At 43.1% G+C, this 21,160-nt stretch overlaps 1 protein-coding gene across 7 annotated transcripts in view; it reads left to right on the forward strand.

Moving 5' to 3' along the window:
- Positions 1-21,160, forward strand: part of PTPRT (protein tyrosine phosphatase receptor type T) — a 1,124,172-nt gene that overhangs the window by 384,782 nt on the left and 718,230 nt on the right. For all 7 annotated transcript variants that reach the window (XM_032141872.2, XM_032141870.2, XM_058432870.1 and 4 more), the window contains exon 3: positions 13,145-13,416. In XM_032141872.2, the coding sequence (XP_031997763.1) occupies positions 13,145-13,416 (272 nt within the window). The remainder of the gene's footprint in view (positions 1-13,144; positions 13,417-21,160) is intronic.

Consider the following 21,160-nt stretch of genomic DNA (forward strand, 5'->3'; position numbering starts at 1 on the left):
GGTGGTCTAGAATGCAGAGACCACTGGACTGAATGAGGTGGACAGCAGCAAGAGGAAGAGGAACCCAAGAGATGGTTGGGGTCTGCATTGTGGTCAAGGGGGATAGTCCAAAGTGCATTTTGGTACAAAAAGTGGGACAAGGGAGGAGGGCTAGGGATGGGGAATGGGAGAAAGGTAAGATTGAAATAGAAAACTAGCTTTGCAGCTGAGAGGATGGGGGCAGGTGGAGGAGTGAGGGATGAAAGGGGAAGAGTGGGTTCAGGATGAAAACCGTAGAAAATCTAGGGGTTCAGGTGCTTGATTTCAAGAGGCCTCAGTTGATGGAGACATCCTAGTGGCTTCAAGGCCTCAGTGGGTCTGGGAGATGCCTTCTATGTCATTTCTGTGAGTTGTCATTCTCTCCTGGTGTCCATTTCCTGCCTCCTGGCACACCAGGGCAACTATGGTGCCTCAGCAATGAGGGCCCCACTCCTAGCTGGCCCTCACTGGGGTAGGGATTGGAGTCCTTTCCAGAAGTGCATGTGGGAAGGCAGTTTCAAGAGAGTCAATGTAGGGCAGTGGTCAAGAACACAGGCTAGGCTGGGTGCGGTGGTTCACGCCTGTAATCCCAGCACTTTGGGAGGCTGAGGCGGGCCGATTGCCTGAGGTCAGAAGTTCTAGACCAACCTGGCCAACATGGCAAAACCCTGTCTCTACTAAAAATACAAAAATTGGCTAGGTGTCGTGGAACATGCCTGTAATTCCAGTTACTTGGGAGGCTGATGCAGGAGAATTGTTTGAACCCTGGAGGCGGAGGTTGTGGTGAGCCGAGATCATGCCACTGTACTCCAGCCTGGGCAACAGAGTGAGACTCCTTCTCAAAAAATAAATAAATAATAAATAATTAAAAAAAAACACAGGCCCTGGACCCATGCTACAGTGCTGTGGAGTCTGGTAACCTGTCCTGTCCCTTGTTGGGAAAAGCAGGGAACATCCACTGGACAGAAACTGGCATGACCCCCAGGTTATTGTGGTCTACCCTGATAGGCTGAGGCTCAGGCAACCTGTCTGGGGAAAAAAAGTGGTTCTCAAACTTGAGTGAGTGTCAGCATCCCCTGGGGGACTTGTTAGAACCCAGATGGCTGACCCCACTCGGAGTTTCTGGTCTAGTCAGTCTAGCTTGGGGCCCAAGGATTTACTTTTTGAGGGGTTCCCCATGACGCTGATGTATCTGGCTCAGGGCCACACTTGGAGAACCACTGGCGAGGAGAGATGTTCCTTGTTGTCAACAGCATGGAGATGTTCCATGGCTTCCCGGTGCCTTCTAGGCCCACTGCCTGTGTGGACAGTGAGACTGGACCTGCCTTACCCTGCTGAATTCTAGGGTCAGTTATCTCACCTTTGTAGTCAAAGATCTGCATGAAGGCTCAGAAATGCTGCTTCTGCCACCGATGATCATGGTAGCTAATTCTTAACTTGTCAGGTACTATTTTAAGCATGTAACATGTAGACACATTTAATTCACGTAACAAGCCTAGGAAGCATGTGCAACTTTTGCCATCGTCACCTCCATTTTTCAGATGGAGAAACTGAGGCTCATAGAGGTTAAGTATGTTGCCCAAGGCCACACAGCTGAGAGCTGACAGAGCTGGGATTTGATCTGGCAGTTTGAGTCCACAGTCCATGCCCTTGTCCTTCATTGTTCCACTGGTCATGCAGGAGAAGGGAGGCAAGAAATGACCCTCGTAATGTTGGACAAGTTATCTGGCCTCTCTTTGCCCTCGTTCTTACCTCAAAAAAGGAAATAGCTTTTCCAATCTTAGGAGAAAAAATACCTTTACATTAAAAAAATAAGCTGTCAGGATTAATTGGATAACAGCTGTCAAAGTCTTGTAGCTCCTTAGAGGATGGTAAAATAGGAGGAATAATTATTGTGCTATTTTCTTTGCAGACCCTAGTACGTTTGGGGGAGTCAATAAGTGTCTAATTATATTCTTGGTAATTAGCAGTGATGGAAAGAAAATGGCTCAGGCTAGAGGAGCTTGTTGGAGTTGGGCAGAGAGAGAGTCTTCATGTTTAATGGCCAGTGGCCAAGACCTCCTGCCCCTGAGAGAGGTAGGCAGGGTGTGGCCCAGGGTAGGAGGTAGGTTAACAAGTTAGCACCTCTGTGGTAGCACCATTTGTTGATTCACCCAAGTTTATGGGCCCCTGCCCTATCAGGGCTGTAGAATTAGAGACCAGCTAGTCCAGTGGTTATCAAAATGTGGTCCACAGATCAGTTCCATCAGCATCTCTTAGAAACTTGTTAGAAGTGCAGATTCTTGGACTCCACCCCAAATCTACTGGGTATGGGACCCAGCACAGTTTAACAAGCTTTCCAAGTAATTCTGATGCACACTGCGATTTGGGAACTGCTGTTTCAGAGGGAAATGATACTGACTTTGGAGTCAGATACACCTCAGTTTGAACGCTGGCACTACCACCCTTTGGCTGTGAGACTCTGGGCAGATCAGGGCACCTCTCTGAATATCAAGTTCTTTATATATAAACTGAAGGGTAAGAGGTTAGAGAGGTGGTCTGTAAGGCACTTGCATTCTGTCTGCAGTTTCTTCTAGCCCCACACAAGGCAGAAACTCTCTTGTTCCTTGGCTTTGAAACAGGCTATTTCATCTGCATGGAACATTCTTTCTGTTCCCTTTTCCCCTGTCTGACACCTACATAACTTAGACCTCAGCCTACAGTTTATTTGCTCCAGAAAGTTGTAGGTGTTTTCTTTTTATACTTCTTCCCCCAAATCAAGTCTGGGTTCTTGCCTTGTCGTAGAACTTTCCACATTCTTGTAATGGCTCTTTAGAAGCCTGTAATTTCTAAGAGGATAAAAACTCTTCCATGCTGACTGCTGTTCCCCTACTGTCAGACACATAGTAGGTGCACAAATAATGCTTGTGGTTACAACAAATTTTATTAACTTGATGAAATGCTTGGCTCTGGTGGATTTCATAAGGAGACTGGTGGAGGGGTTAGCCTTCATGCGTGGAATGACCTTGGGGAAACTGAGGCGTAGAGGTACCAGTAGAGTTAGGGATGTAATGGCAGAGAGAAGCCAGGGGAGAAAGCCAGCTCCAGTAGCTGAGGATTTGAGAGGTGGGTGCTGTGGAATTGGGGGCAATCTTTAGCAGACCTTCATGGGGCTCAGGGGTCCACCTGGTATCAGCATTACATGGTGTGATACACTCACCTTCAATGCTTGCATCATGGGCTGCCAGTGAAGAGCAAAATAATGTGATGGCATCTGGGCAGCACACACGGTGAGAAGTCACTCCTAGTATCCCCAGGGCAGGCATTTTGCAAAGCTCAGGGTAACTCTTAGCTTATGTTTATTATTTATTTATATATTTATCTTGGACAGGGTTATGGACCTCTTTGAGAAATAGATGGATGCTCTCCCCAGGAAGAAAAAAAGAGCACAAAGACACAAACATTCCCCACTGTCGACCTTGCCACTCACTGGGTATGTGAGGAGGTTGCTTTCAGACCCAGTCGTGGTAAGGGAGATAAAAGCCTCAGGTGAGGGGAAGGGTAGAATTAAATACTTGATGTCTTTCTGAGCCCTGGCATTTTAAAGCTTGACAATAATAGCGATGACCCAATTTAGTAATGTGAAGGCAAGACAGCACCATTTTAACAGGATTAGTCATCTCTTCTTTTTGCTGTCTTTTCTCCCCCCTTTCCATTTGTGTCTTTTCCCATTGCAAATATACGAGGTAATAATCCAGTATTTTCTATGGAGCATGGCAAACATGCTATATATAAGACACAGTTGAACATTCTGTGAGTGTAATTGGAGCATAAATGTAACTAATCAAAATATTATCATGCCAACGGATGTGTGAAGAGTTTGGAGATTTTAAAATATATATATTTTAGTTCCATGTCATTTCCATTTAGGGCTGCAGAAGCAAAGGACTCAGCCCAATGAATGTCAAGAACAATTTGGGGTCTGACAATGTTCCCAGCAGCCCTGTTGTTCTCTTTACTCTTAATATGGCAGCAGCTTGACAACTGACTTAATTTTTGTTCGTTCTTTCCATTCTTTACCCCTCTTCCTGCCTGAACCAGCTCCCCAGCGCAAGGCCAGCTGCCTCCAGGGAGTTTATGATCACTCCTTGCCATCAAACACAACGTGCCCTTCATGTGGCATGCAGCCTAGCAGCTAAATGAGAATTAGAACTTTCTAGGTTTGAATCCTGGCTGTGCCACCAGCTGTGTGGCCTTGAAAAAGTCACTTAAGCTGTTTCTCAGTTTTCTCATCCGTAAAAGAAGAATGATAGTAGTCACTACCTCATAGGGTTTATATTAGAATTAAACAAATGAATCTAAGTAAAACATGATAGTATGTGTTGGCTATTGTTATTGTTAAGAGGAGGAGTGACTGAGAAGATAAATAAATTCTCGTGAGAACACAAAAAGTACTACGTTCCTTCAGGAACAAGACCCAAGGAGAAAGTTCTTTCCTTCCCACCCCTTCTTCAGAGGGAGTCTAGGTAAAAAATCCAAGCCAGCCTGGGTTAGACCACTAACTAGTCAGGTAAAGTCACTGTAAAGTCTTGGAAACAGACTTCTGTAGCTGGAAGGAACTTAAAAACCTCTACCTGTATATATACCTGTTTTGCAGGTGAAGAAACAGACAGAATTCTTGCTTACAGGGCATGTGTGGTTAAAATGGGTGCATAGGAGGAGGTGAAGAGTCTGAAAGGAGAGTGGCATTATCTGACCTTCAGTTTCATCTGGACTTTGCCAAATGAATTGTCTATTTCCAACATCAAAGAGCAAATCAGACAAGACCTTATGTTTTACAGTTTATGTTGCTGAGTTGTCGTTCTGTTGTGTTTTGGGTTCCATTGTTTTTCCTACAATAACATTTAGTTTTGCTCCTGGGAGATTGAATTGAATTATTGGGGAAGGCAAGTTATGAAGTGATAAAGGGAGATGCAGGTCCCAGTATGCCCTGCAACATTGTCCCTGGGTCTGTTTTCATCACATGATCATTGGAAGGACCAAAAGAAGTACGCTGGGTAAAAAGTCTTTATTTCCACTTTTGCTTTTGTTTGGGAGGTCAGGAGGGATGCAAGCTTATGTAGAGGTTGCATGTAGTTTAGATGTTATTCTGCTTTGTCTCCATAATCTTTCACCTCTCCTCTCCCCCTGCTCAGTACCCCTTCCCTCACCTGCATTTCATGTCTCCTGTTTCTCTATCTGCCTCTTTCCCTTGTTCCCCTTCCTCCCTTCTTCCCTTCCATCCATCCTCTTCCCCCTTTTCCCTCCTTTCTTTGTCTTAGTTTCATTACTCTTTTGTTTTCTCCTTCTTTTCTTTCTTCTTCCCCTTCTCCATTCCTTCTTTCTCTTGTGTCTCTTCCTCTTCCTCTCTGCCTTCCTCTTTTTCTCAGAAAGTGTAAAAGAATGCGGGGGTGCTAGGGATTTGGTCTTTGAGGAAAAGACCCAAGTGCACACAAACTCCCTGCCTGACTCTGCTTGCATTAGGGTATCCAGCACGGGTTAGCAGAGCCTCTCCACCAGTGCACCTTCAAATCCAATCACTGGGGGTTAATACAGTATTTAAACTACATTATCCACAGCTACATGGATTATTAGATAGTTGTTTCTTCAAAACTTGCCTTAACAAATTTGCATATGAAATGCTGAAACTCCAACTTACTGGTCTGAATGAATGATTACAGAAATGCTTATTACTTGTTCACGCAAAGTGACAAAATGTTCACAATATTCAATTCCTTTGAAGTTTCAGGATGTATCTTTTTTTGTTTTAAATAGGTATTATATATCCATTAAGCTCTAATTAACACCACCTCCCCATTTTCTGGTATATTAGAAAAGCAGCAGATTTCTTTTTTTTTGACACTTGATAATTAGATTGCTTTCATAGATAATATGAATAATAGATAAAATGAATGATATGTTTATTGGTATGGCTATTGGTTTATTGTTATGTTTTCGATTGGCTTGATGATTACTAGTTTTCATGGTAATACCGGTAGCACTAGCTGCTTCTCTTAAACCTACATTTTCTTACTTGAAAGTGCATTGTGCCTTTTGATGTCTTCGTGCCACTTTCACTTTTATTATGACTAGATAGCTAAATTTCATCATTATGGACTTTTAAATTAGATCCTGTTTAAAATACTTATAATGGAAGTTTGCACTCTGAAGTATAGGAACAACAATTCAGAAGTGGCTGTTTCCTGGACATTAGTGAAAGCCATGTAGGGAAAGTGATATTTAAGTTGTTTAATGAAGGACCATGGCTGAGCTGGGTGGCATGGATTTCAGGAAGGGTATCACCTGGGCAAAAGCCCAGCGGCAGGGACATGCGTAGGATGTTTGGTGTATGTATTAGTTTCCTATTGCTGCTGTAACAAATTACCACAAATTTAGTGGCCAAAACCCCACACATTTTAATCTGGACGTCAGAAGTCCTAAGTGGGTCACACTGGGGTACATTCAAGGTATCAGGGCTGCATTCTTTTCTGGAGGCTCTAGGGTAGAGTTTGTTTTCTCACCTTTTCTAGTTTTTTCTGGCCACCTGCGGTTTTGGGTTCATAGCTCCTTCTTTCATCTCAAAGTAAGCAGCATAGCCTCCTCAGATAGCTCTCCAACTCTGATTCTGACTCTCCTGGCCCCCTTGTCCACTTAAAGGACCCTTGTGATTACATTGTGCTCAGCTGGAAAATCCAGAATAATCTCCCCATCTCACGCTTATCTGGTTAATAACCTTAATTCCATCTGAACCTTAATTCTCTTGCCATGAAAGGTAACATATTACAGGTTTCAAATATTAGGATATGGATATCTTTGGGAGGCCCTTGTTCTGTCTACCACAAAGTGGCCGAGGACGTGTGTGGGGGGGAGGGTAGGGGAGATAGTCTTCATATACGAGGCAGGAGGGGTGGGGGTCAGGATGTGCAAGGCTCCAAATAGTCCCATGAAAGACCTTGGGCTTTATAGGAAGTGAGGAATTTCCTATAAAGGAGGACCTCAGTGGAAGTTGAGGACATGTCGTGGTTGGTTTTGTATCTCAGAAAGATGGTGCTGACTACTGTTTTATTGGATGGTGAGAGAATCAAGGACTAGACTGCTTAGGAAGTTGTTGCAAAATAAACAGTTTCTGACACAAATGCCATGGACCTGAATTGGGCCAGTGCCAAGGGAGTGGAAAGGAAGAAGATGGTCAGAGAAACAAAAGGAGGAGGCATCGCTGGACCTTGATGCCTTATCACTTGTGGGAGGTGGGGACGGGGCAGCAGATTTTACTCTACTTCTCCGTGGATTTCTTACTATTTTCTTCTTCAGTCTATTAAGGTCTCCCTGCTACACTGAAACAAAACTTTAGGGGTATGGGAAAGATAGAAAAGAAGCTGTTTTTGAGGACCTACATGCAGCGATACTTATCTAGACGCTTTATAAATAGTAGTTGTATTAATCCTCATGGCCACAATACAAAATGTGTTTTATAGTCGTTTTATAGAAGATGATACTTGAGAGTCAAAGAGTTAAGTGATTTGTTTAAGATCATCAGAGAGAAGAGATGTATCTTGGGTTTCAGTTTATCCCGGGGCCCATTGTTAGAAGCTTCCTACGTTGTCCTTGCTCACCAGGGCTTGGGGCTCAACAAACAGTTGTTGAACTGCATGTCAAAGCTGAGGCTGGGAATGCCCAAGGTGTGTGCACATACTTCCCCTAAGTCATGTGACATGTAGAATGTCTAGGGCTTCTATGCTTCTATGCTTCCTGAAGGCAACATATGCTTTTTTCCCTCTAAAATAGCTGTCTGGGAAACCACTTCTGTGGCTGTACAGCTCGAGCAAGGAAGGGCAGAGTTGTCTGTAGTAGAAACTGAAATCGGAGTCAGAAAATCTGAGTCTACATCTTCATTGTTGGTTGACCTTGGTCAAATTACTTGTTCCCTATTGGAGTTTATAAAATGAGTAGGTTGGGTTAGTTAAGTTCCTGTGACTCATCTGGATGTAATTTGTTATGCTTTGATAAGTAATCCACAACTTCTAGACCAGTGCTATCCAGCAGAAATTTCTGTGACAATGGATGTATTCTACTCCAGCACTGTCCAATATGGTATCCACCAGTCGTGTGTGTCTACTGGGTACTTGAAATGTGACTAGCATCTCTAAGTAAATGATTTTTTTCTACTTAATTTTAATTATTTTAAATAGGTGTATGGTGTCATTAGCTACTGGTTAGGAGAGTGCATTTCTAGACCCTGTAGTCTCTGCTTTCTAAGAAGGAATAATTGGTTTGAGTATTTACCACTTTCTGGTTACGTGGCTTTAAGAAAATGACTTCACCTCTCTGTTCCTTCATATTCCTTGCTTTAAAACAGAGATAGCATGGCACCACCTCATTAGGATGCTAAACAATGCTTAGATCAATGCCTGGCACATAATAAGTTCTCAATAAACATAAGGTTTTATAAACTGCATTGGGCTCACTGTTACCTGCTGTTGGCTATCTGTTATAAAATTAGCATTTATTAAGTACCGTTTTTACTTAATATTCACTGAAAACAAACAACCTTGATCTGTAGGTTTCATTATCCCATTTTATAGATGGAGACATTGGGGCCCAGGGAATTTTACTGACTTGCTCAAAGTCACACAACTAAGAAACTCCAGAAGCTGGAGTGAAACCCAGTTTCCTTGAGTGAAGATCCAGGACTCGTTTCATGTCACCGCAGCTGCTTGGCTTTTGGCAGCATTTGAGGCCCCACCAGCATCCATTCCCTTCAAGTAGGTTCTGGCACTGGGAGCTGGCGGGGCCACCTGTCTGCAGGGACCACGCTGAGCTCTTGGTGCCCAAGGCCCTCAGCTGCCAGTCGCCCGAGCACACTCATGTAATCTTAATGAACAATGTGCAAAGCCATTAAAAACTCAATTAGGACTTTCTTTTTACTGCCGACGTGAGGAAATGCAATCCTGAGGTGCTCATGTGTAAACACAATAGCCGCCATCTGCTATGGAGAAGCATTTTGCCTCCAAAAAGGGGATCTGTGTTGCAGACACATCAATAACGAGGCGCTTATCAAGGCATTATTATGCACGAAGGGGAGAAATGCAAAATTTATTGCCAGCCAGAGAGTACTTCCTGGTTTAATTCCACAATTTTCAGTGCTATGTATAATAACTGTGAGGAAACTAATGCTGTTTTATGTTCCTTATCACGTTAGTAGTTTTTTTTTTTTTTTTTTAAGGGAGAAGGGAAAAGAATGTATTTACAGTCTTTCTCTTTCTTGTTTCTGACTGATCTTGGCGTAATGACCGGCTCATTTTTGATCTCCAGGAAACTGACAGCCCTGGGATGATATTAATTATGCCAACCTGTTGATCAAAGCAGGCTCCACAGAGCTGATGATATACAAGTGTTTTGATTCCTGAGCAATCTCTAGTGGAGGGCTTGAGTTCAACTCGCAGATAGGCTCCCTTCCTTTCTGGAGGGTGTGGTCAGACCTGTATAAGGTGGGCTACATGTGGAAGGGAGTAGAGATGGCCGCTGGATCCCAACCCCCCACAAGACTTTACAGTTGCATTGCTGGATGCTTCTGTGCCTTTGCCTGGGCTATTCTATTTCAAATGCCTCCCAAGTTACCACCAAGGCTTGCTGCTCTTAATGATATCCTTATGTAGACTGTCTTGCAACTTTGCTTAGTAGCTACTGTTTCACATCTTACTGCCTTGAATAAAGGGACTTGTAGCTGAATAATAGTTTATTCCCTCTTTACTTAAAATCCAAGATGAGTGCTCCTAATAGGTGAGTAGCCTTCTGTGTGGTTGTGCTCATTCAGGGAACCTGGCTTCTTTTAAGGTGCTCTGCCCTCTCCTAGGCTCTTGAGATCCGGGACATTCGGCTGGTAGATGGGAAAACAGAATGGGCCAATGATTCTCTCTGCTTTATGTACAAGCAGATCACCTGGGGATCTTGATAAAATGCAGATCCAGACTCAATAGGCCCGGGGGTGGATGTGAGATTCTTGTTTCTCACAAGCTCCCAGGTGACACTGGGGTGGCTGGTCCAAGGACCAGTCTTTGAGAGGCAAGATCATTTAGTATGGAGGTGTGGGGGTGAGAGGGAGGCAGCTTTTACCAACCAGGCCTGGAAAGTGGCACACATCATACTCATGCCCCATTATCTAGAACTCAGTTGCATGTCCCCACCAAATTCAGTACACTGAACTGAAATGTACCCCGCATGGTTTCTTTCATGAGTCTGCCCTCTCAGGCAGCTTTAACAATAAGCTATTGTCACAATAAAGCTGCATGACACACTGAAAAGAAACTCAGTGGCAAACAACAAACCAAATGCAAAAAACAAACCAAATGCTAAAGGGAGGCTAGAAGACATAGTCTAGCTGTGTGCCCAGAACAACGTTACAGGGTTGTGCATGAAGCTACATGGAACAGGGCAATCTCTACCTCCTCAGCGAGCCTGCCCTGCTACCGAAGCTAAGATGGAAAGAAGTGGGAACATGAACTGGTGGAAGGAAAACCTTCCCAACTCTCTCTATAGTGGATTCTAAGGAGCCAAGGGTACATGTGCCCATGGTGTGAATTGGCAGGAGGACAGGAGCTGAAATGTGCATGCGGGTGTCATGGGATTCAGAGAGGAGAGAGACACTTTGCTTCTCAGGCTGCTGCCTCTGCTGGGAGATGTGCTACTCCTCAGTGGTAGAGGCAGTCACAAACCCTTTGTGGGGCTTGTGAGTTGCTACTTACCTGTCCAAGGAAACGTTTTGGAACCCTGTGGCATGTAGGCCAGTGGACAGATATGGGCATGGATGCAGGCTCGGTCTCATCTCTAAGCCTCAATTTCTGCCCCTATAATTGCTCCTTTTTAGCTGCCCCATTGCGAATTTGTGATAATTCGATAACTTCCCTGACATAGAGACATCTCTCCACTTACCTTCTATTACTGCAACGCCATAAAACTGGGACACTTCACTCACTTAGAAACACTGGGCAAAGACACCCGCACCTTTGTTCCACTTCCAGTGGCTCATTCCCCAGGCAGTGCTACATTTTCTGAAATCATGACTTTTGCGGCAATATGGGTGGAACTAGAGACAATAATCTTAAGTGAAGTACTTCCAAAACAGAAAATCAATACTGCATGTTCTCACTTGTAAGTGGTAGCTAAATAATGCGTACACATCGACGCAGAGTGTGAAATGATATACATTGGAGGGTTGGAAGGGTTGGAGGGTGGAAGGAGGGTGAGAGATGAGAAATTACTTAATGGATACAATATACATCATTTGGTTGCTAGTAAAACTAAAAGCCCGGACTTCGCGACTATGCAACATATCCATGTAACACAACTGCACTTGTATCCCTTATATTTACACAAAATTTTTTCTCATTGGTAGAATGGCAAAAACCTGATAGCCACTGGTTCAGGTTTCTCTGTGCTTTTCACCTGGCTACTTTTTGGTACAAGCCCACCCAACTATCCTAAGTGGTCATCCCAGTAAGACAACTGTGGCCCTAGGGATCTGGGCAGAGTTGGAAGGTGGGTCCATGGCCATCCCCCTGCTCTGCATGGTGGTTCAAGGGAAACGGGCAGAAAGTCTAATTTGGCCTTAAGTCCAAGTTACTTTGTGAATAATAATGTGGAGGTTTTGAACTCCTGTCCCTCTATCTCTCCCTTTCTATCTCTCTCATGTCTGTTTTTAAATTCACTCAGAACCCGAAGAAGACAGGGTTTGATTGATACCTTCTAGAATCCCAAGAAGTTATGGGTTTCCTAACATTTATCAACTGGGAGCTGTTAGTCGTTTTGGTATTAGAATGAAAGAATGAGGTGACTTTTAGCTATTGAAGTAGCTCAACTTGGCTGAGGATAAGTGGTCTTAAGGTTTCTTTCTGAATTGAAGATTTTAGTGGTTTTCTAGGTGGAAACATTCCTTCTAAAATCACCTGAGTTTATCTGCTCTGTTTCATGATGCAGTTTATTTCATAGAATCATAAGACTCTTAAGTCACAGAGTTCAGCCCTCCCAGTTGCTTGTGAAATTTCCTTAACCATATCTTTAATTTGTCCAGGCTCTGTTTTGCCACCTGCATTGATGGGGCCTCACTTTGTCTCTGACCAGTCCATTCTATTTTGCACCAACTTCACTTGTTAGAAAGTGCTTTGTACACTGAACTGAAATGTACCCCCTCATGGTTTCTTTCATGAGTCTGCCCTCTCAGGCAGCTTTATCAATAAGCTATTGTCACAATAAAGCTGCATGACACACTGAAAAGAAACTCAGTGGCAGACAACAATAAGCGTTTATTCTAGCTCTCATGGAACTGTGCATTGATTGTAGATTGGCTGATCTAGGTTGGGCTTTTGGGCCATGTGGCTGTGATTCCAGCTGCAGGGGTGGCATGGCTTGGTTCCTCACGATCAGTTCAAGTCAGATATCCTCCATGTGTGTATTCTTGATCCCAAGCTGAAAGGGGCAGCAGCTACTGGGGGCACATCGTTCTCATGAAAGGTAGCAGTAGTGCAAGACGGCAAGCCCAGGAAGGCAAGCACATTTTAACCTTTGCTTGAATCATTCTGTTAGCATCCTGTTGACCAAAACAAGTCATATGGTGGAGCCCAAAGTCAAGGGATGGGCACATACCCTCTGTTTCTGCTGGAAGGAACTGCAAAGCCAATGGCAAGGGACATGGATCCAGGGAGGGATAAAGAATTGGAAACAACCATTTAATTTGTCAAAGCAACTCCAAAGACGCTCACTTCATCTCTACAAGGCAACTTTTTGAATGCTTGGAGATGTTTTCCGCAAACAGTAATAGTAGCTGTGTTTTCTGCAGATAGCAATAGTAGCACCTTGTAGAAATACTTCATACATGTTGCCATCTCTTAATTCTTAAAACCACCTTATTGAATAGATTTTTTATACTCAATTACAGAAGAGGATACTCAGGCTCAGAGAGATGTGGCTTTTGCAGGGTCACCCAGACCCTCCTAGAGTGACTTGATCTCTGGCCGCTCCTCTGGCCACCATGTTTATGGGTGTGACTGATTTTCAGAAGGATTTTCTTACTTTCTCTTTGTCTCTACTTCCCACTTGCTTTGTGGGTCTCTAGGATCTTTCATGATGGTGAACAGCTCTGGGAGAGCCTCTGGCCAGAAGGCCCACCTTCTCCTGCCGACCCTGAAGGAGAATGACACCCACTGCATCGACTTCCATTACTACTTCTCCAGCCGTGACAGGTCCAGCCCAGGGGCCTTGAACGTCTATGTGAAGGTGAATGGTGGCCCCCAAGGGAACCCTGTCTGGAATGTGTCCGGGGTCGTCACTGAGGGCTGGGTGAAGGCAGAGCTCGCCATCAGCACTTTCTGGCCACATTTCTATCAGGTATGGCATTTTACCATGGTTTTATTTTTGAAAATTAGTAATAAATCTATACACCTTTGCTCTTCCTGCAGGTGCTAGGTCTAGAAAGGACTTCATTTATTCACTCGTGTTTACTGGGCTTCTCCTCCTAGCCAAGCTCTGCAGAGGTGACCCAACACAGCCCCTGTCCCACTTGAATTCATCGTTTGTAGGAAAAGACTGATATGTAAATAAAATGACAATGTACCAGGATACATGTGGCTCCTGAAGATACTGGAGGAACATAGGCATTGATTCACTTTTATAAAGTCAGTGCTTATGACATGATGAGGGAGGTACTAGTACTATCCTGTTTTATGGATGAAAAGATTGAGATTCGGAGAGATGAAATAACTGGTCAAAGACCACCCTCTGGGGAATGGGGTGTTTCCTGGGGAAGGCAATTAGGATGGTTTGTAAGAGGAGATGACATCTAAGATGAATCTTGAAGAATGAATACAAATGTATTTTAAAAGGGAGGGAGGGAAAGGCGTTTGAGTTGTCACGGACAGTGTGTACCATGAGCTAGAGGGGTGACGATAGACGATGGCAGAGTTTGGAAAGTCTAAGTTGTTTAAGGTACATTGCAAAGGGGACAGACAGGGAGATCAGCCTGCAGGGACAAGCAGATCTTGGGGGTCTTTGAATGTCAGGCTAATGGATGGAACGTAGTTTAAAGCAGTGCTTCTCATACCGTCCATGGTGAAGGGACACTTCCTCCTGACTCATTGTGGAGCAATACTCTTATAAACCATGGTAAAAAAAAAAAAAAATCATGGTAATGACAGATTGCCGCAATATTTCCTAAACCTCTCTCTCTTTCCTTCCTTATCTCCTTGTGAACTGATGCACACAGTGCACAGACTGGCACCAATCCATAAAGCATGCTTAGAGGAACATTTCTCCACATTGTCTTGGCTTGGGGCCATTGAAAGTTTTGTTTTGTTTTGTTTTTTTAACAATGTTATTAAGGTAAAATGTACATATCACAGAATCTACCTATTTTAAGTGTGCAATCCCATGACTTTAGAAAACCTATTGAATTGTGCAACCATCATCATAAACCAGGCCAGAACATGTTCATTATCCCAGTAAGATACCCTGTGCTCCTTTGCAGTTAATCCCCACTTGCTCTGTTGAAAGGTTTTAGGTTAGAGACTGAGGCAGTCAGATCTGCATTTTGGAGAAATTTCTCTAGCATCTGAGGTGGAAGATGAACCAGTGGCTGGGGCTTCTTAGACATCCTCCAAGTTAATATCCACGGTATAGTTCTTCCAGATTTTAGTGTTAGGAATACATGTGTCTATTGAGATTGCTTGTTGGGTTTGCCTTAATGAGACAATTCAAGCTTTGTTTCCCTTTTACCTTGGTAATGAGAAATCAGAATTTGATACTCAATTACCCTCAATATTTAGACTAGATTTTTGCCATAAATATTTCAATTTTATCCTCAATGGCTTGTGATTTCCTTTTAGAATAATTTTATTTTTCTTCATGATGCATCTCCTGAAATTTCTTTCAGAAATAGGGGAGAGGGAGTGATGATGATGGTAATGGGTGATGGTGATACCTACCGTTCATTGGGTGTTTATCATGTTCCAGGCACAGTACAAAATGTTTCACATACATTACCTTGTTTAATCTTCACAACAATCCTTTGAGGCAGGTACTACTATACCCATTTTATAGGTGATGAAACGAAGGCTCAGAAATGCTAAGTGATAACCCAAGCTTGAACGGAGGTAGTGCCTTGTTTTTTACCCGTTCTGTTTGATTTCACTGTCTAAACTAGTATAATCCAGTATAAATATAATGGGAACCAAACGTGTCATTTATAAATGTTTAGTAGCCACATTAAAAAGTAAAAGGAAATCAGTGAAATTAATTTTAGTAATATATTTTACTTAAACCAATGTATCCAAAATACTGTCACTTGGACATGTAATCAGTCTAAACAATTATTAGTGAGATGTTTTCTGTTCTCTCCCTGTCAATCTTTATAATTCAGTCTCTATTTTACACTTACAGTAAGTCTCAATTTAAATGTTTTATTTTCATTAGTAATAATGATCTGTATTTGGACTCATAAAATGTATAGCTGAAGAAGTGGATACATATACACAAGTTGTTCCAAACATTCTTAAGTGAATTGGGTATCAGTTTTTAAATTAAAATGTAAGGTAACTGAAGTTAAGTAAAATGAGAAGTTCAGTTTCCCAGTCTCATTAGCCACGCTTCAGTAGCTGGTGGTTGTCAAATTAGTATAGATCATAATTCTTAACCACTTGGCTCCACAATTTCCCGTAGTAGAGTTCTTGAAAGGCTTAGCCATGCCTGGAGCTTGTGGATGGGGAGATGAAGGGGGTGACTCCAAGGCTGGGCTCTCAGAAGGGACCTGGCCTTTATGAGGTGCTGGTTCTGCTCATTCTCATCCTCCATTGCTGGAGAATCCTGCAGCTGTCTCTTGTAATGCCTTAGTCTGTGTTGAGGGTTTTCTTAAGGTTTTTATTTTGGGCTTCTTTGTCAGGAGACTTAAAGGAGTAAATAATGAGACATAATGGCAGTGGCTGTCGAACAGCACAGGTGACTGCAGCAACCCTGGAGATATGCAAGCAGCCTGGGAGATGGACCCAAGTAGCTTGTTTGGGACCACGTTTCCTTTGCTTCTGCCCCAACCTCATCTCCTTGGCCTGCGCATGGGTGGCCAAGAGCCAGAGTCAGGAAGTAAGGAAAGTTAGGAAGAGAGCAGAAATAAAAGAGGAAGTAAGAAAGAGAAGAAAAGAGAAAAAAAGAGTAAATTCTTGGAAGAACTTGTCACACCATCATTCAGCCACTCGCTCCCTATTCTCATCTGCTTGTCAGTCATTTTGCATCCTGCGTGAGCCAGGCCAGTTCAGGTGTTGGTAACGCAGAGGTGAGTGGGACAGAGCTGGCCTTGGGGTGGTCAAGGTGGACTATTGTCATTTGGTGTGAGGTTAAGCCCCTATTCCCTTCTTTACAACAGCAGGAACTTATGAATGAAAGTGGCTAAAAGGAGAGTCCTTTGTTTTTAATGTGTGTCACTAACAATGTGACGTGTTTTATCCTAGATGTTTTGAGAAAATTATGTATCTTTGGCCTCATTACTTCGGTGTCTTTTCCTTTTGTGTAATATGTTTTAGTACAAACCTTTTTCTGAAACCGATGGTGTCAGATATGTGTCAGAATTCACAATGTTTGGAATTTAGTAATATATTAGTAATATATTGGCATATCTTATGTATTTTATAACAACCCTGGTAGGGTCTGAGGCAGTACCCTGTAATCAAATCTGATATTTCTACAACAAAACTTACACATACTCACAAGAAATGGGATAAATAAAGACTGTAAGTAGTATCAGGGCAATTTCGCTGTGTTCAGGTTTTACCACCAAATTGCTTTGTGTAATACTAAGGTGAAGAACCTTGTTTTCAGAGCTTTTGGGGTTTCAGAATTGCTTTAAGCATATAGCCCTATATTCTCTACCTGCACAGTTGCATGAACAAGAGGATCAGATTTTGCTTGTACATTCTGGGAAGAATACCCAGTGTATGACTTGTAGAGTGTGCTCTGTGGAACATGTGTTCCCCGAGATTCTCTGTAGTGAAGGCTGATGTGGTGGAGGTCACAGCATTTTGAAAAAGCTGTATGATGTATTCGGTTCTAGGAGACTCACAATTACCCACGTGGGAGTTCTGAGGAGTCAGAAAGAAATCAATTTATTGGTGTTTAACTTACTGTCTTTCCTCTAAGTTTGATCTTGGCCTCTCTTTTTGTTGGATGACCACCTGACTATAGAGATAGTATTCTGCAGACTGGTGGCCCTACATCTCAGTTTGCTGGGACAACCCTAGTTTATTCTCATTATTCTGGTGAAATTAGGAGTGTTCATTTCATAGTGTGCCCCAGTTTCAGTGATAAATTATATAGTCTTCCTATCCATAGACATTTACAGAATGCATACTGGCACATGTGGCTTAGGTTTATCCTCATTTTGTAGATAAGGCAAACATTTTCTGTTAAGGACCAGAAAGAAAATGTTTCAGTCTTTGCAAGCCATACAGTGTCTGTTGCAATTACTCAATTCTGCCATTGTACCATGAAAGCAGTCATACATAATATGTAAATGAATGGACCCAGCTGTGTTTCAACAAAACTTTATGTGCAAAAACAGGTGGTGGGCTGGATTTGGCTTCCAGGCCATAGCTGAACCCCAACGTACATGATAAAGCTGATGTCCAGAGTTGCATAGTGAAGTCCAAGAGCACATAGCAGATTATTGGCAAAGCTGAGAGCAGATCCGAGATACCCTACTCCCTAGACTGTCACCACTGTATCATTGACTATAGACATCAAGTATCTCTAAAAGCTTATGGGCACGGTCGAGCCTTTAAGGTTCCAATTAGAAACCCCATATATAGGACCAGATGCAAATGGGTACAGGATGGGGCCACAGGTTGAAGTACAATGAACAAGAAAATTGACTCAGTACAGGGACAGTCACACCATTTGCCATGCTTTTGGATGAGGCATGGGGGAAAAGGACATTTCTGGAGTACCCCCTATGTTCACAACCTATGAGAGGCATGAGATATGTGCAGTAGCTCCCTCTGTTAGGTGGCAACATGTCCTATCTTCCAGTGTAGGAAGCACTACTGGTAAATTCAAGTCCCCATGATCCCTCCTAGGTCCTCTGGCTCCAAGCTCTGCTTTGCCATTAGGGAAAATAGCTTGTGCTTTCTGAGAATCTTCTTCCTAGCTGTGTAATGTTAGCTGTATTCTGTCATCATTCAGAATCACAGTTCACTCATCTGTAGAATGGAGAGGATATTAGGTATGATAGACACTTCTGCAGATGAAATTAGACAACATATATGTATCATCATGTCAGGTGTATTAGTCTGTTCTCACACTGCTATAAAGAACTGCCCAAGACTGGGTAATTTATAAAGAAAGGAGGTTTAATTGACTCACAGTTCCACATGGCTGGGGAGGCCTCAGGAAACTTACAATCGTGGCAGAAAGGGAAGCAGGCACATCTTATATGGTAGCAGGCGAGAGAGAGCCTGTGAAGGAGGAACTGTCAAACACTTATAAAACCATCAGATCTTGTGATAACTCACTCAGTATCACAAGAACAGCATGGGGAAAACCACCCCCATGATCCAATCACCTCCCACCACTTTCCTCTCTCAACATGTAGGGATTATGGGGATTACAATTCAAGATGTGATTTGGGTGGGGACACAGAGCCAAACCATGCCATCAGGCTTGCAGTGGGCCTCAGTGGAAGGAAGGGAGGAAGGGAGGAAGGGAGGGAGGGAAAAAGAAAAAGAGGGAAAAAGAGACAAAGGGGAAGGAGGAAGGAAGCCTTTTTAAAAGAAATAGCCAGTGTTGTTTAGCCTGTACTCAGTAACCTCCATGCCCTCCCTTGGATAAGTAGCCTCATCTGGGAGAATTTTCTGATTTGCACCTTTTTGGCTACTACAGCCTCATTGCATTTCCTTGGCTGAGAGCAGCGGTTTGGAGAGATATGTTATACACACACAGTCATTAATGGTTACTCACTTGGCCACAAACACTACAGAGTGTCCACATAGGGACAAGCACCCACAAGACTCTCAGATTCAAAACACACTCGCACATGTACACATAGGTACAGTGGCAAGAAAAGGGGGCCTATCAGAAAATCCAATGACGCTAGCAAAATGGGTTTTAAAATTCACCAGACCTGGAGCTCTGGTCCTGTACATATGATTCTATGGGCTAAATACAAATTACTGGGCTTTGGACCTGATGGTTTATGTATTAATTTATTAAAGTCATATTTTATAGTTCTAAAATTGACTTTTAGATCTGTAATAAACACTGAAATTTCCTCTTTCTCATTAGTGAGCTTTGTGGCACCAGACTTTTGGCAAGGCCTGGGGTGAGAACCTGCCTCTGCCAGCCATCTCCCGACATGTGCCTTTTCTTGGGAAAGCAGGGGCTTGTTTATTTACTTTTAACTGACAAATATTAATTGTGTGCATTTATAGGGTATAGTGTGATATTTTGATCTATGTGTGTGTTATAGAAAGACTTAATCAAACTAATGAACATAATCATCACCTCACCAACTTAACTTTTTTTGTGTAGTGAGAACATTAAAAAAATATATTCTTTCAGCAATTTTGAAATGCACAATATATTATTATTAAATGTGGTCACCACTCAGTGCTGAATGGCTGTTAAGTCACGTGTACTTTAGATCACAGCAACTTTCTAGGTGATATTAATTTGATTTCATATTTTCTAATGATTCTCAACTTTTCTGTTTCAGGATTAAAAAAAATAAAAGAACTTCTGTTACCTTTGCAATCACCTGCTTGCCCTAGTCTCCATCACCTGCCTAGGGAAAATTATCTTTTATTCGATAGTTATAATCGCTATATAGGCCCCTGAAATTAAGGACTCACCCAGCTTTGGTTCAACTGGACTTGAAACTCAGTCCCTTTCCCAGGAAATCCCTGCAATCTGGCACTCTGTAGGTTTAGTAACTTCACTCACAATAGAATAGAGTTTATCACAGTGAGGGGCCCACTCTACCACCCTTGTAATTCTATTCCATCTGCTTCCTTATCCATCCCACTTCTCTCCACTAAGCATCAAATCCTCCTCCTTGTCTTATGCAGGTCTCCTTGGGCTGATAGGGTAAAAAAATGTCTGTCTTAATTTTACCCTAAGCAATCTCTCCCCATGAAAACATATATATTTATCTTCCAAGAGGAGTTCTGATGTGCCAACGTTTTTCTCTTCTCCTGAAAATGTTTGCAGCCCCTTGAAATTTTTGCCATGCAGATTTCCTGCTCAAGAACTGTAAAAGATGAGGTTAAAACACCAGGTCTCTTAAACCATGGCCTGACATGTCCACACCCTCCTCCAAGTATGAACAAAAACCACTTTTTGGAGGGGTTGAGCATGACTCATCTCAGAGCCTCTTGTGGGGAATTGCTTCCTGGCTTTGCACAAGTCCTCATGCACAGGGAGAGATTTTCACCTTTCCATGCAAGCCTCATCTCTTCAACACCTGCACCAGGAGGTCTCTAATGAGGCCCATAGGCTGGAGCATGTGCAGTAGGCAGTAGATCCACATGGCAGCCTTGGAGCTGAAGAGCATCTACGGAGAAGTTGGAATTCTCAGCCTGGGCCCTCTGCTCCAGTCCCTGTACTCAGGGTCTCAGCCTCCATTTACTGACTTGGAGTGCCACTGGGTATGCATGGCCTGTGTGAGTTCCCCATCCCATCCCTACTCCCCTGCCTCCTGAAGACAGGAGGAAAACACTGCACTAGAGTCGCCTCTAGACTTCTCTACTCAATTCCCTGGCTCTCCCATTTCCTGACTTTTATTCCTGAAGGGCCTTGGTTGAATTTTCTTGAGAGTGTGCTTGGGTCAGAGATAACCATTCTCTCTCTCCTCAGGACACCTTGGCAGGTCTTTCTATCTCTGAGGGTCCTGGCATCACCTTGTCCCCTTGTGGTGTCTGTCCCTAGGAAATGGAACTGGCTATCTACTGGGTGGAGCTTCCTATGGCTAGGAGTCACACATCAGAAGCATATTGATGGAGTGATCATCTCCCTCCAAGGTTGTAGGTGTCTTCTGGGGAACCTTTTGATCATACTCAGTGTCATTTTACACAATTACATTCATAGATTATTACCATTT

Source organism: Hylobates moloch, unplaced genomic scaffold (assembly GCF_009828535.3).
Source record: "Hylobates moloch isolate HMO894 unplaced genomic scaffold, HMol_V3 SCAFFOLD_21, whole genome shotgun sequence".
NCBI lineage: Eukaryota > Metazoa > Chordata > Mammalia > Primates > Hylobatidae > Hylobates > Hylobates moloch.